The following is a 13116-nucleotide window of genomic DNA, read 5'->3' as shown; positions in this document are numbered from 1 at the left end:
GGGCACGGGGACATGTGTGGGGGGGCCTGCTGGCAGGTGCCCCACAGTGCTGGGGGGTGAGGTTGGTGGGAGAAATGTGTGGGGGCCTGCTGGCAGGTGCCCCTGACTGCTGGGGGGTGGGGGTGCTGGGGGACATGAGTGGGGGCCTGGTGGAGGGTGTCCCTGCACTGCTGGGGGATGGGGGCGCAGGGGGACATGGGTGGGGGCCTGGTGGAGGGTGCCCATGACTGCTGGGGGGTGGGGGGTGGGAGACATGAGTGGGGGCCTGGTGGAGGGTGTCCCTGCACTGCTGGGGGGTGGGGGTGGTGGGAGAAATGTGTGGGGGCCTGCTGGCAGATGCCCCTGACTGCTGGGGGGTGGGGGTGCAGGGGGACATGAGTGGGGGCCTGGTGGAGGGTGTCCCTGCACTGCTGGGGGGTGGGGGTGGTGGGAGAAATGTGTGGGGGCCAGCTGGCAGGTGCCCCTGACTGCTGGGAGGTGGGGGGGGTATACTAAGCTACTCATGCTGAAACATAGGCATTGTGTGCAGAATACATGATGAAGGTATAATATTCATAATGTTGATATGTTGAATAATGAAATGAGAACTGTTTTCTTATTAGAGTTCTGTGTACTGTGAAATACGTAATAAGTAGCTAATAAAACCCACGTATTACATAATTTCATTATTACAGACAAAACACAAAGACACAATAACACATACAAATATGGGTATATACAGGGAAAGTGAAGTAAGCAAAAAAACAGAAGTAGTAGTAGAAACACTTCATAACCTAACTGATTATCTTTATGCAAATAAATGATTGTTCTGTTTCAAAGCTGCTATTTACCCTATGTATATGTATCACATGATGTGACTGGACCCTAAGGAAAGTAGTGTGAGTGCAATGTATATAAATATGAGCATATACGGGGAAAGTACAGTAATAAAAAAACAACAGAACTATCAGAAAGTGCTGGTAACTCGACTGATTTTGTTCATGCGCAGAAAGGATTCCTGTCTTTCAAGCATGTGTTTTCCTTTATGTATATGTTTCATATGATATGACTGGACCCTAATAGAATTTCTGTAAAAACATACTTGAGGGATAACTCTACAAATATAGTACCTTTTCAATTGTTATTTCCTGCCTGGTACTGAATAAAACCATGTGCCCTAGATATGTCAGTAAAGGAAAAAATAGGAAGCTACACATGTGATGTCATCAGTGATGTCATCAATGACATTTGTGATGTCATCTTTGATGTTGTGGGTGTTAGTCTTAGCAGTGCACGGTGGTGGCGCGAGTTATGGTTGCTTAGCTTACCATAACTGGCGAATTTCAGGGTTTTTTCGGTTTTACTTGGAACAATAACGTCCCTTTAACAAAGTTTTTTTACTGAATTTGATAGGTTTTTAGTAGCGCAACTTAACCATAATGTCCCTTTAACAAAGTTTTTTTTACTGAATATATATATGGGCAGAAGTCTTGTAAAGATTTATTTTAAGATATATTGAGTGAAGTCTTTGTACACAGTTACGGTAACACTTTAATAACTTTCTATTCATCAACATTACATATAAATGTATACACTTAAAGTTAAGCACATATGCAAACAAAGTTTATTATGAACAGGCGTATTTGGGGGGAATGTGGTTGCACAATTTATTTTTATTTTACTTTGTAGACATGATGCATCGTTTTCATTAGCCCAATTGTCTGTATTAGTGATGTCAATTATGTATGGAATGACAAAATAAACCTTGAAATTCAAGGAAAAAACTTTAGTTGCAGGTACGTTAAGGTGAGAACTACCCCTGAAATTCAGCTAAAGCCACCTTAACTTCACGCCCCCTGAATGATGTGATATGTGATGTCATCATTGTGGTCATAGGTTGCACAACAGAGGGTGCAAAGTTAAGGTGGCTTTAGCTGAATTTCAGGGGTTTTGTTGTGTTAAGTTCTCACCTTAATGTCCCTTAACGTCCCTGCAACTAAAGTTTTTGCCTTGAATATATATATATATATATATATATATATGTACATGTGCTTATATGACTTGTGATTTCATCAAGTGGTCTAAACTACTATTGTGTACATTCTGTGAGTGTTATTCAAGAATGTCCATGAGAATCACTAATTACTAGTTAATCCGACTTCATGGGTGATAGTGCTTTGCATGGCTTCACTCTTAGCAATTTGTGATCTGATAGTAAATGTTTTCCTACAAAGGGCAGTGTTGTTCCTGATTCATTCTTTCTTGACAAGCAGGTTTTTACACTGTGTATTGCTCTGTTCCCACTAACTTGTGACCTTCATTATAATACATTTAGATGTACATCTTAGGAACATAAATTGTTGTATCTCTTTTGAATACTGGCTTGGGAACTCAGCTAAGCCGATATGTTTTGACCAATCAGTGTGCAGGGTTCTGTCCGTTAGCTCTGGGGTCTGCTATCTCTCTTTGTTGCTCTTTGCATGACCTCACTACCACAACTTAGGCCTGGGAGCATGATTGCATCCCGGGAGCATGATTGCCTCGCGAGAGCAAGATTGCCTCCCAGGAGCATGATTGCCTCCCCTTATCTATATCAACCACTGCACGGCATTCAGTCTTTGCCTTTGGAGAGTTACAGCTTGGAATGTGTGTGGCTCACTGCAAGAGTCTGGCTGATGTTTTCTGCTGAGGGGTGGGGGGCGTGCATGCTTCAGGGATAGCTACCTAGATCTCGAGGTCTACCTGCACTGTGATTCAGCTAATGTGAAAGGCTGTGGTAATTCATTATTAGTATGACTACTTCTTCTACGTTTCCTTATGTAATGTTAAATGATGCTGTATCTGTTAAAGGACACACGGTTACGTTCATCTAGAAGGCGTATGCATTATGGCTTACTAATACATGGCTAAAAGTGCTTTGTCAGACCTGTGCAGGAAAGCCATGATTATATGGGGCTGCTTGCTTCTACGCTGTGTCCCTTTTCATAGTGACTTTTGGAGATGGTATTATCTAGCACATTTAGGGTATAGGACTGTAAGGAAGGCATGGTATCAAACAGTGAAGACAGGCACAAGAGATCACAGTTCAAGGGTGTGTATTGAACTTCAAAGGGTTGGTTGAACGCTTATCTAACCTAACTCTAAGGATGGGAGCAAGCTATGACCATCAAATAATAAAAACGCAGTCCTTGTTGAGTCTCTGTCAAAATAAAAGGGCCTATACTAATATACCTATTGCCAATCCTTACTTCTAAATACAAATAGTGTGGGAAAAATGTAATACAAAATAAAAGTGTTCAAGAAATGATATGTCATTATAAAATGTTATACAAAATAAAAGTGTTCAAGAAATTATATGTCATTATAAAACGTTGGCTTCCCTTCCCCACGTTTTCAGTACGGGACAAGGCGGCACACTCAAGCTTAGCAAACTCTCTGGTTTCTCTACCACGAGGATGCAGTTCAAAACACCAACATCAGGGCCTTCTGTGTCAAAGTCTCTTATTTCAGAGGGTGTGATGCGACATAACTAACACTACAGTTCCGTTCTTCTTAGGATTTCACATGTACAACCTCTAGGGTGATATACTTTTCACCCCGGGTCCCTGTTGTTAGGGAGAATTCTCCAGAATGGATAATTTCCCTTACCTACTGAGTCCCTAAGTAGCTTTGCTGGATTTCTAGGATTTTTTTTTTTCACCTGGTAAGAGTTTGAGCCTTTTTCCCACTCTTATATGTGTTTTGCTCTGTGTATTTCTACTTTTTGTGTGATCTTGGGCAATGAAGCCTAACCTACTCAATGGCATCACCTTTTTAATGTGTGTTACACAGCACCTTCAGTGCAGTGACACAGGGTTGTCTTTTAAACTTCCCACTGACTCCATTTTTCTGGGACTGACTACTGTCTACCAGAAACATGTAAATTACCATTAACTTTATTTAGTCACTTTAAACCACAGACCCAGTACACACCATCTTACATGGAGTATTGGAAAGGGTTAATTCTTATCCCTTTTTGTCTGTTTCTCTTGGAACATTGTTTTGCTCCCTTTTCATCAAGACTTGGCTGGTGGCAGTGGTAACTACTCTATTTTTTATACCGCGGTTATCTTAAATAACCATGGTATTGTTTTAGGCTATCTTGGTAGCCTCAAACTTAAATCCGCTTGACCATATACATTTGTATACAGCTCCGGCTGGGTTTATTTGCCATTTCTTTTTGTAAAAGTATTTCCCGTGTTTTACTCTGTGCGGCAAACCAGGTTCGGTCCCTTTGTTCGCCGTCTTTTTGCGCGCTTCTGCACAGAAGCCCTCCTTAAGGCGCCTGAAAGTCTGGGTAGGCAGGATCTGAGGGAGGGGTCTTAGGACCCCTGCCATGGGTTCCTTTGGTAACCCAAGTCGTACTCCTGTTTGATTGTCAGGGTGACTGTCCTTGCCAGGACAGCCACCCTGCTGTGTGATTGACAGCCAGGCTGTGTGAATGGGGGGAAAACTGCATAAAAAGCAGGTCTCTGGGTCTGGAAAGGCAGAGTCGCCACTGGAACGAAATAACCGATGAGGAGCTGACAGAAGAGAACCCCTACCACGACCGAATCGCCCGGAGAAGCCCTGCTGCAGGTCCGAATCTTCAAACTCCAAGGACAGAGAGGATCCCCCAGGAATCTTCTTCCCTTGAGCTGGTGCGACCAACCAGTTCGCCCAAACTTCAAGCCAGGACCCCTCCACTGGTTGAATTTGCTGTACAGAGCTACAGTGGGCCATATAGCCAGGAAGGTCGGACCCTGATTGGGTTTTAAGGAGTGCACCTTTTATTTGTTGTTTTGCTCTGCTACTGGTTTCTTCCCTGGGCAGTGCAGGACCCTCCAGTCTTCCTACTTCTAGTCAGTCCAACAGTCGCTTCAGGAACCGTGAGCCTGCAGGAACTACTAGGAACATCCGCCTCAGCTACAGCTCCCTCTCCGTTTTAAGGTACTGTGCAAATCCGGTTGTTTGTTTCGTTCAACCGCGGTGAAAGTGTGTGAAATCTTTCTCCAATCCGAGGGCTTGTCCTTCTCTTCTCTTAACACTAACTCTTCTGCCGACCAACTTCGCCCGGAACTCGTGGCATGAACTTTACTGCGAACTACCCTGAACCGTGTGATCTTGAGCAAAAAACTTTTGTCCTATTGACTTTGGCCCTAAGCCTTTTTTACCTGATTCTATCATTGTAGTTCCTCTTGCTCAATTGCCCTGAGTACATACCTGTTGGTGTGGTTGAATTTCTACTTAACATTGTCTTTCCCTCCCTTTTAAATTGTTGGAGTGCCATTTTTCTCCCACTTCATTTTGTGAGCTTAACCTGTCTGGAACTTATTGGGAGTTGTGTGGTGTATTAAGAGTGTGATTTTTAGACTTCTTTACTAGTGAAATGTCATACAACTGATGTGTAAATAAATGTATATTCTTTTACTCAGAAATCTTGAGTCAGTGTTTGTTTGAATCACAGTAATTGCTGTCCTTTGTGTAACTATTTGATACTGCTCACTTACTCTTGAGATAAGTCTGGATGCTTTGTCATTGCTACCACTTTACTGTGTAGTTCAGGCTTGTATCAAAGGTGAATTTGTACTGTCACTTGTAGTCTTAATTGTGTAGTCTTGTAGTCTTAAAGAAAGCATTCTGCCATTGCTTAACCTTAACCTGCCTTCCTCCCTTATTATCTATGTTGATACACTTTGCTGCATGAGTTGTATGTTCCATTATAACTGCTAGCGCTTAATGCATTTTTTGGTACTACACAGACTCTGTACATATTTGTCATTTTAGAATTACCAAAGCACAAAATGTGTTATTGAATTGTGTATATATCTCTGAACCTTATTTATATATAAAGAACTGTGTTAGCCCATAACACAGTGTGTGGACATTCCTTTGTGGGGGCTTGGGGACTCACTCTACTTAAGTACCAGCCTGCATCACCTCCTGAGAGCTTAGGCCTTGGTTGCTCATCCATAGCTACCATATAGAGAACCTTGGCTGGGGTGTTCTGTGCCTCTGCTCTCACATATAGAGGGCAGACGTACAGACACCCCCCTCCAGTCTTTGCACCTGGGACCTCTGTGTTTACAGGTGAGATATGTCTCACCCCTGAATGGATCTTCTGATGACGTCCTATATCCCACCTCGGAGGCTTGTCTGCTAATGTCTGTAGAAGCCACAGCTCAGAGTTTCTCACTTGAATGGATCATCTGATGGAGCACAAAGCAGACTTCTGAGCAAAGCTTTTCTTGTGCACTGGTTCATTTTCCCGCCAGCGTGGCCCATATGATATTTTTGCAGAACAGAGGCCGGAGTGAAGCTCTGCATGCATTGTATGTGCTGTTACAGTTTCTCCCCCAGTGTGCTGCATCTGATGCCTGGAGAGAGAACTAGTACTGAAGCATTCCTCACACTTCGTGCACGGGTACAGTCTCTTGCCAATATAGAACCTGTGAAGGGCAGAGCTCAGAGTGAAGCTTTCCTTGCACTGGTATGTTTTCAATCCAGTATGCAGCCGCTGAGGCCTGGGCAGAAAAAAGAGCTCAGAGTGGAGCTTTCCTTGAAGTGGTATGTTTTCAATCCAGTATGCAGCCGCGGAGGCCTGGGGAGATAAGAACTCAGAGGGAACCTTTTCTCACACTTCGTACAAGGGCATGGCCTCTTGCTAATATACAACCTCTGAAGGCCAGAGCCCCGAGTGAAGATTTCCTTCCACTCCATTCACTGGTATAGTTTCCCTCCAGTATGAATCCTCTAATGTGATAACAGATGAGAGCTCTGGATGAAGCTTTTCTCGCACTCTCTGCACTGGTACGGTTTCACTCCAGTATGAATCCTCTGATGTGCTAACAGTTGAGAGGTCTGAGTGAAGCTTTCATTGCACTATGTGCACTGGTTTGGTTTCTCTCCGGTATGCAGCCTCTGATGCATAGACAGATTAGAGCTATGACTGAAGCGTTTCTTGCACTCCATGCACTGGTATGGCTTCACTCCAGTATGGATCCTCTGATGCGATAACAGATTAGAGTTGTGGGTGAAGCTTTTCTCACACTCCGTGCACTGGTATGGTTTCACCCCAGTATGGATCCTCTGATGTGATAACAGGTTAAAGTTGTGAGTAAAGCTTTTCCCACACTCTGTGCACTGGTGTGGTTTCTCCCCAGTATGCAGCATCAGATGTTTGGACAGATCAGAACTATGACTGAAGCTTTTCTTGCACTCCGTGCACTGGTACGGTTTCTCTCCGGTATGCAGCCTCTGATGCATGGACAGATTAGAGCTCTGTGTGAAGCTTTTCTTGCACTCAGTGCACTGGTACGGTTTCTCTCCAGTATGGATCCTCTGATGTGCTAACAGATGAGAGCTTCGAGTGAAGCTTTTATTGCACTCTGTGCACTGGTATGGCCTCTCTCCAGTATGGACCCTCTGGTGTAGTAACAGATTAGAGCTCTGGGTGAAGCTTTTCTCACACGCCGTGCACTGGTATGGTTTCACCCCAGTATGGATTCTCTGATGTACTAACAGATTAGAGTTGTGAGTAAAGCTTTTCCCACACTCCGTGCACTGGTATGTTTTCTCCCCAGTGTGCAGCATCAGATGTTTGGACAGATCAGAGCTATGACTGAAGCTTTTCTCACACTCAGTGCGCTGGTGTGGTTTCTCCCCAGTCTGCAGCATCAGATTCCTGGACAGGTGGGAGCCATGAATCAAGGTTTTCTCACACTCAGTATATTGCATAGTTTTCCCAGCAGGATGGTGTGATATTTGTACAAGTGTGAGCTTTGGGTGATGCCTTTTGGAACTCAACACTCTTCTATTGGTTCTGTGTTTCTCTGTAAAGCTCCTCTGATGGGATCACAGATGCAGGCTCAGAGCAAAGATGCTGTACAGAATTGATGCTCCAATGCAACAAACATCAAAGTGATGTTTCATCACTTTCCATCCGTCAACTCCTAGTGCTGTACTTCGCTGCGAGAGCTGTTGCAGTTATCGCTGCTGTGCACCTGTAAACGAGAAATAATTGGCAGTGAGTGCATGAATTAAGAAGGAGGGGCTTTCAGACTGTCAGCCAAATCTTACAAAAGGTGGTATATAAAAAATAATATTGCTTTCACATTTCATATAGCGCTTCATGCCAGATTCCAAGTGCTGTAATAACAGATGGTATTTCACAATGTAAGGGTGCTCAATTGAATGAAACCGGGAAGGATGAAATGCTGAGTCAGCACCACAGAGATTTGAGCCTGAGTCACGCAAGGTGAACACAGATGCCTGGGGCGAGCGCCTAACTTGCTGACTTGCAGGGTTAGGGGTACACCTAAAGAGGAAGTCAGGGGATGTGGTGCAATTGGCTAGAATGCAGGGAAAGTATTTTTGTTGTTTGGCAAATCTGTTTGGGGCCAAGTGACTGAATAAACCATGGTGAGAGCATTCAATGTCAGTCCTCCAATTTGTGCCTTTGGTTGTTTCACATATTGGGGGTACCGCCTGCCTATTGCTCACCACCCTTTGGGGGTAAGAGAGAAGTGTGGAAGCCGCCATTACAGGCAGAGTTATACTGCTTTCTCTGGTTCATCCAATGCTAATGTGGAGATCAAAAGTGCTGGGGTGCCCCTGCATCAGCCCCTGTGGGGTATAAACAGTGCGGCAGTGTGCATCAGAGGGCAGGTCACACTGCTTGCTCTAGTTCTTAAACGGAAACGCGCATTAGCAATGAGGTGCAGGTGACCATTTTCCTCAGCAGCCTCAGCTGTAAAGCAAGTGTTGAGACGGCCATCAAAAGCTACGTTAGGCAGATCCCCAGTGTCATGATCTCTGCTTCCAAAAGATCAGGACTTGCCCGACTCCCTTGGAAGCAGACCCATAACCCCGGTTCCGAGTGCCAGCCAGTCCCAATTGGGACCTTTTGGACCCTGTCCTGGCGCCAGTGGCACCAGGCTCATAAAGATGCCCAGTCCCAGCGCTGGAAGCGCCGGGCTCATAATGCTTGGGTGGACTTACCTGCAGCAGACCATGCTGCTTACTTACCTGCCAGTTGAACCCCTGATCCTCTTCTGTTTGGGACTACTTTTCCTGTTGGGTGGGGCAGGAGCCACTCCCTAGGTTCAGAACACTGGAACTCTTCTGGAAAGCAGGAACTCTTTTCTTACCTAGGCGTGGCTGTGGAAGGAGACACCTAAGCACTACAGGAGGCTATTTAAACCACACCCGATGGATGAATCTTGCTTTGTGTTATTCTGCATTCTCTGCAGCAGAACGCTCATTGTGTCTTCTGCTTCTGATCCTGGGCCTAAGGGAACAAAGGCTTACCATCCTGGAATCCAGTCTTCAGCAGCACCTGTAAAGACAAAGAAAGAACAGGTTAGCACTACGGTCTTCAGTGGCAGCGCATCTCTTACCTGGTCCATCGGCTGTCACCAACGCCTCGCGCTGCATTCCGGCATCTGAAGACAAAGGCTTACCTACTCTTCGCATGCTCCGGAGTTCTTCGCACTGCATTCCGGCATCTGAAAGACAAAAGCTTACCAGCTCTTTGCACGCTCTGGAGGCCTTCGGCGCTGCATCCCGCATCTGAAAGACAAAAGAAGGTGCGTTTAAAGACATTGGGCAACTTTATTACTCACGTGCCATTACTCCTTCCCACGCCGAATCCAGTGGGTATTCCAGCACCCTTCAGCTTCTCTAAAGCTCCGAACTTGTACCTGCAAGATAAAAGGGACAGTTAGTGCGCATCGTGAAGCAGGTTACAAGCGCTTACTTACGTGCTTCCAGGCGCTTCTATTCCTCACGCGGGTTCGATCCTCAACTCTCATCAGCCCGCCATCCGCCATCGCCGGAACCCTGCAAAACAAGAGATATCATTACAAAAGACTTTTAAGACATTTGAAGTGCCCAGAACTTACCGTTCGTGCAGTTAACGATGGACAGCAGTCCTCTGAGGTCAAGAGGCCTGCACCCTTATCCAGTGAAGAAACTGGTTACGGCACCCTGCCCCGAGGCAGATGGAGAGCTCGGCGTTCACTTACCTAAGGTGAGGGCGTTAACCTTTGGGGTTCTACAGGAGAAGAGAAAGGGAAGAGGAGAGAGGCACCCAATAACCCCAGTTCATTAATCCCATATTTTCTATCTGCAGACAACTTACTCTTCGAGTCAGACATACAGTGCACAGAGGTCCAGCCCAAAGAACCAACCGTGTGTTACACATCACCTTTGAAGATACGGCATTCACCCAGTGAAGACCGGCGCCTCTGCGGGAATCAGGTGCGCGTTACAGAACACAAAGCCTACCGCAAAACTCCCACCCAGGCGCTATGGAAACCTCGGATACTGACCAGCTAGCCCAGTTACTTGGGGAACTAAGAGCAGAAGTGCATGCAGCCCGTCAGGAAACGAATGCTCTAAGAAGGGAACTGATTATTTCCAAGGAGCGAACAGACGATCTCGCTAGACAATTGCTACAGTCACAAGCCGGACAAACTCTGTTACCCGCATCAGGGGCAAATCTTCCTTCAACATCCTCTACGAACCCAGTGCAGATCAACCTACCTGGGAATGTACCTCTGGCTCCGCCAGAACGATTTTCTGGTGACCCAAAGAGGTTTGCAGTATTTATTAATCAGTGCCGGTTGCACTTCTTATGCCGGCCAGCAGCCTTTCCAACTGATCAAGCTAAGGTAGCTTTCGTGCTTTCGTACCTTAGTGGCAATGCGGCTGACTGGTCGATCCCTCTAGTTAATCAAGATGATCCGCTTCTCCATGATTTTCAAGCTTTTCAGCTCAGTATGGAAAAACTGTTTGCAAGACATTCACAGGGGCAGGCCTTGGACAATGAGCTCCTTTCATTGCGACAGGGTAATCAAGACCTTTTGGCTTATATTGCGTCTTTCAACAGACTGATAGTGGAAACCCGATGGCCTGAGGACAAAAGGATTACGCTGTTTTATAGAGGTCTACGTGGAGAGCTCAAAGATGTGTTAGCCCAAGTAGTGAATCCCCCGCAAGACTGTTCGGACTATATTGACTTAGTCGTTCAAATTGACCACAGACTGCAGAACAGGAAGGCCGATCGTTCCAAGTTTGATGCTCGAGTATTTTCCAAACCACCAACTCCTACCAAAGGAGTAGACTCCGGGGAACCCATGCATATAGGGGGCCTGAAAGGACCACTAACACAAAAGGAGCGGGAAAGGAGAAAACAGCTGCAATTATGCCTCTATTGCGGAAACTCGGGGCACTTTCTTCGAGACTGTCCGGTGAAACCAGCCAAGAAGGCAGTAGGAGCTGCAGTTACCAGGGTCACAAACTGTGAGCAGGGAAACGACCTCGCCCGACAAGAATAGAGGTCCTCTTGCCGAGCGTTAAAACCAGTTCAGTGACCTCGCATTTCGTGATACCTATGGTCCTCATTAGCCCTGAACATCCGGATCGATTACATGCGATTGAAGCTTACGTCGACAGCGGTGCTATCGGCAATTATGTGGATCATGAAATGGTTTTGAGGATGAATCTGACTCTTTGTCCAAAGGCTGTAAAGGACGTCATTACTACGGTGGATGGTACGGAGATAGCCTCCGGACCAGTAACGCATACCACCCAAGAAGTGACGCTAGTAAGTCAAGATGGACACCATGAGAAGATCGTGTTCGATGTGATCAAGGCCCCTCAGTTCCAGATTATTCTAGGAATTCCTTGGTTAGAGAAGCACAATCCTCAGATCGATTGGCGAGCAAGAACGGTTCAGTTTCCAGAATGTGTCTCTACTTGTCACCCTCGACCTGGTGTTGCACTGGCAGCAATTTCCTCATTTAGCATAGAAGTATCTAGGGTGACGTGCCTAGTTGGAAGGAATGATGTGGATAGTCCTTGGGGGAGGAAGCTCACCTGCTGATGGAGGTGGTTCTGCAGAGTTCACCAGTGCTGCTGCTGGTGTGTTCATCATCTCTTTTAGCAAAGGAGTATCTAAGGTGACGTGCCTAGTGTGCAAGAATGATGTGGATAGTCCTTGGGGGAGGAAGCTCACCTGCTGCTGGAGGTGGTTCTGAGTGGAGAATTTAAAATGTTTGGGGATAAAAGAGGAAAGGATCGAAAGTGAGGTTGAGCTTGGGTGCAAAGAGAAGAGAAAGTGACTGAGTGAGTGAGTAAGAAAGAGGGAGCGAGACCATGTTTACAATTTGAAGACAACACATAGAAAGTGGAAGAGCAATTGAGATTCAAATGAACCCAAGAAAGGGAAAGGAGCAAAGGAAATATAGAAGTTTGGGGGAAAGACAGCAGAGTGTGAATATAAGGGTTAAAGATAGAACATACAGAGGCCAGGAGGTAGGCAGGCCAATGACTAGTGTGGAACGGTAGTCCAGCTATGATATGATATGATATATGGCATTTATAACACGCCTATACACAAGTGTTTCAAGGCGCGACGAGGCAAGGGGGGAACAAAGGGAGGACAGACAACGATCCTACTAGGCCAGGTGTCAATCAGATCGCGCAAGTGCATGGGAAGGGGGGAAAGGAAAAGTGTGAGGGGGAGAGGAAAGTGCAGTACATGGAAAGTGGAATAAATAAGATAAATAAAACACATAAAAACAGCCAGTTGGTGGCAAGTGCAAGGAAGTGCAGACAAAGTGCTGGAAAGGGGACTGAAGGGATACAGAAAACGGTCCCCAAGTGCAGAGGTTGCCAGGGAGGCAGTGCAGGTGGGCAGTTGATGGGGCCTGGGCCAGAGATCAGAAAAGGGTGGCCAGGTAACCAGTGCAATTACAGTCAGGAATTCAGCAAGGGAGGGGAGGAGAGGAGAGAAAGCAGAAGCAAAGAGGAAGGTTTTGAGGTGTTTCCGGACCCGGAGATGGTTCTCCTCGAGTTTCAGGGAGGCAGGAAGGCTGTTCCAGAGAGAGGCCCCTGCCGAAGAGAGTGATCTGCCACCAACTCGTTGCTTGGAGATGCGACTGACCCTGAGTGAGTTGGAGGCAGATGAGTGAAGAGCTCAAGAAGGAAGATATTTTGGAAGAGAGAGTTGAAGGTATTGCGGCCCCAGATGGCCTTGTGTACAATGCAGAGGGTTTTGAATTTAATCCTTGCATCCACTGGAAGCCAGTGCAGAGATTTCAGTCCTGGAGAGAT

The 13116-nt window shown here is 46.1% G+C and overlaps 1 protein-coding gene and 1 pseudogene across 1 annotated transcript in view; one reads left to right on the top strand and one right to left on the bottom strand.

Moving 5' to 3' along the window:
- Positions 1–13116, top strand: part of LOC138498090 (zinc finger protein 850-like) — a 376054-nt pseudogene that overhangs the window by 164457 nt on the left and 198481 nt on the right.
- Positions 1431–13116, bottom strand: part of LOC138498088 (zinc finger protein 420-like) — a 51187-nt gene continuing 39501 nt past the window's right edge. The window contains exon 3 of the mRNA XM_069621936.1: positions 1431–8000. Coding sequence (XP_069478037.1) covers positions 6880–7734 — 855 coding nt within the window. The 5' untranslated portion in view covers positions 7735–8000 and the 3' untranslated portion in view covers positions 1431–6879. The remainder of the gene's footprint in view (positions 8001–13116) is intronic.

Source organism: Ambystoma mexicanum, chromosome 5q (genome assembly GCF_040938575.1).
Source record: "Ambystoma mexicanum isolate Mex_15411 chromosome 5q, UKY_AmexF1_1, whole genome shotgun sequence".
In the NCBI taxonomy this organism is placed as follows: domain Eukaryota; kingdom Metazoa; phylum Chordata; class Amphibia; order Caudata; family Ambystomatidae; genus Ambystoma; species Ambystoma mexicanum.
This window is presented reverse-complemented; position numbering and strand designations above follow the sequence as displayed.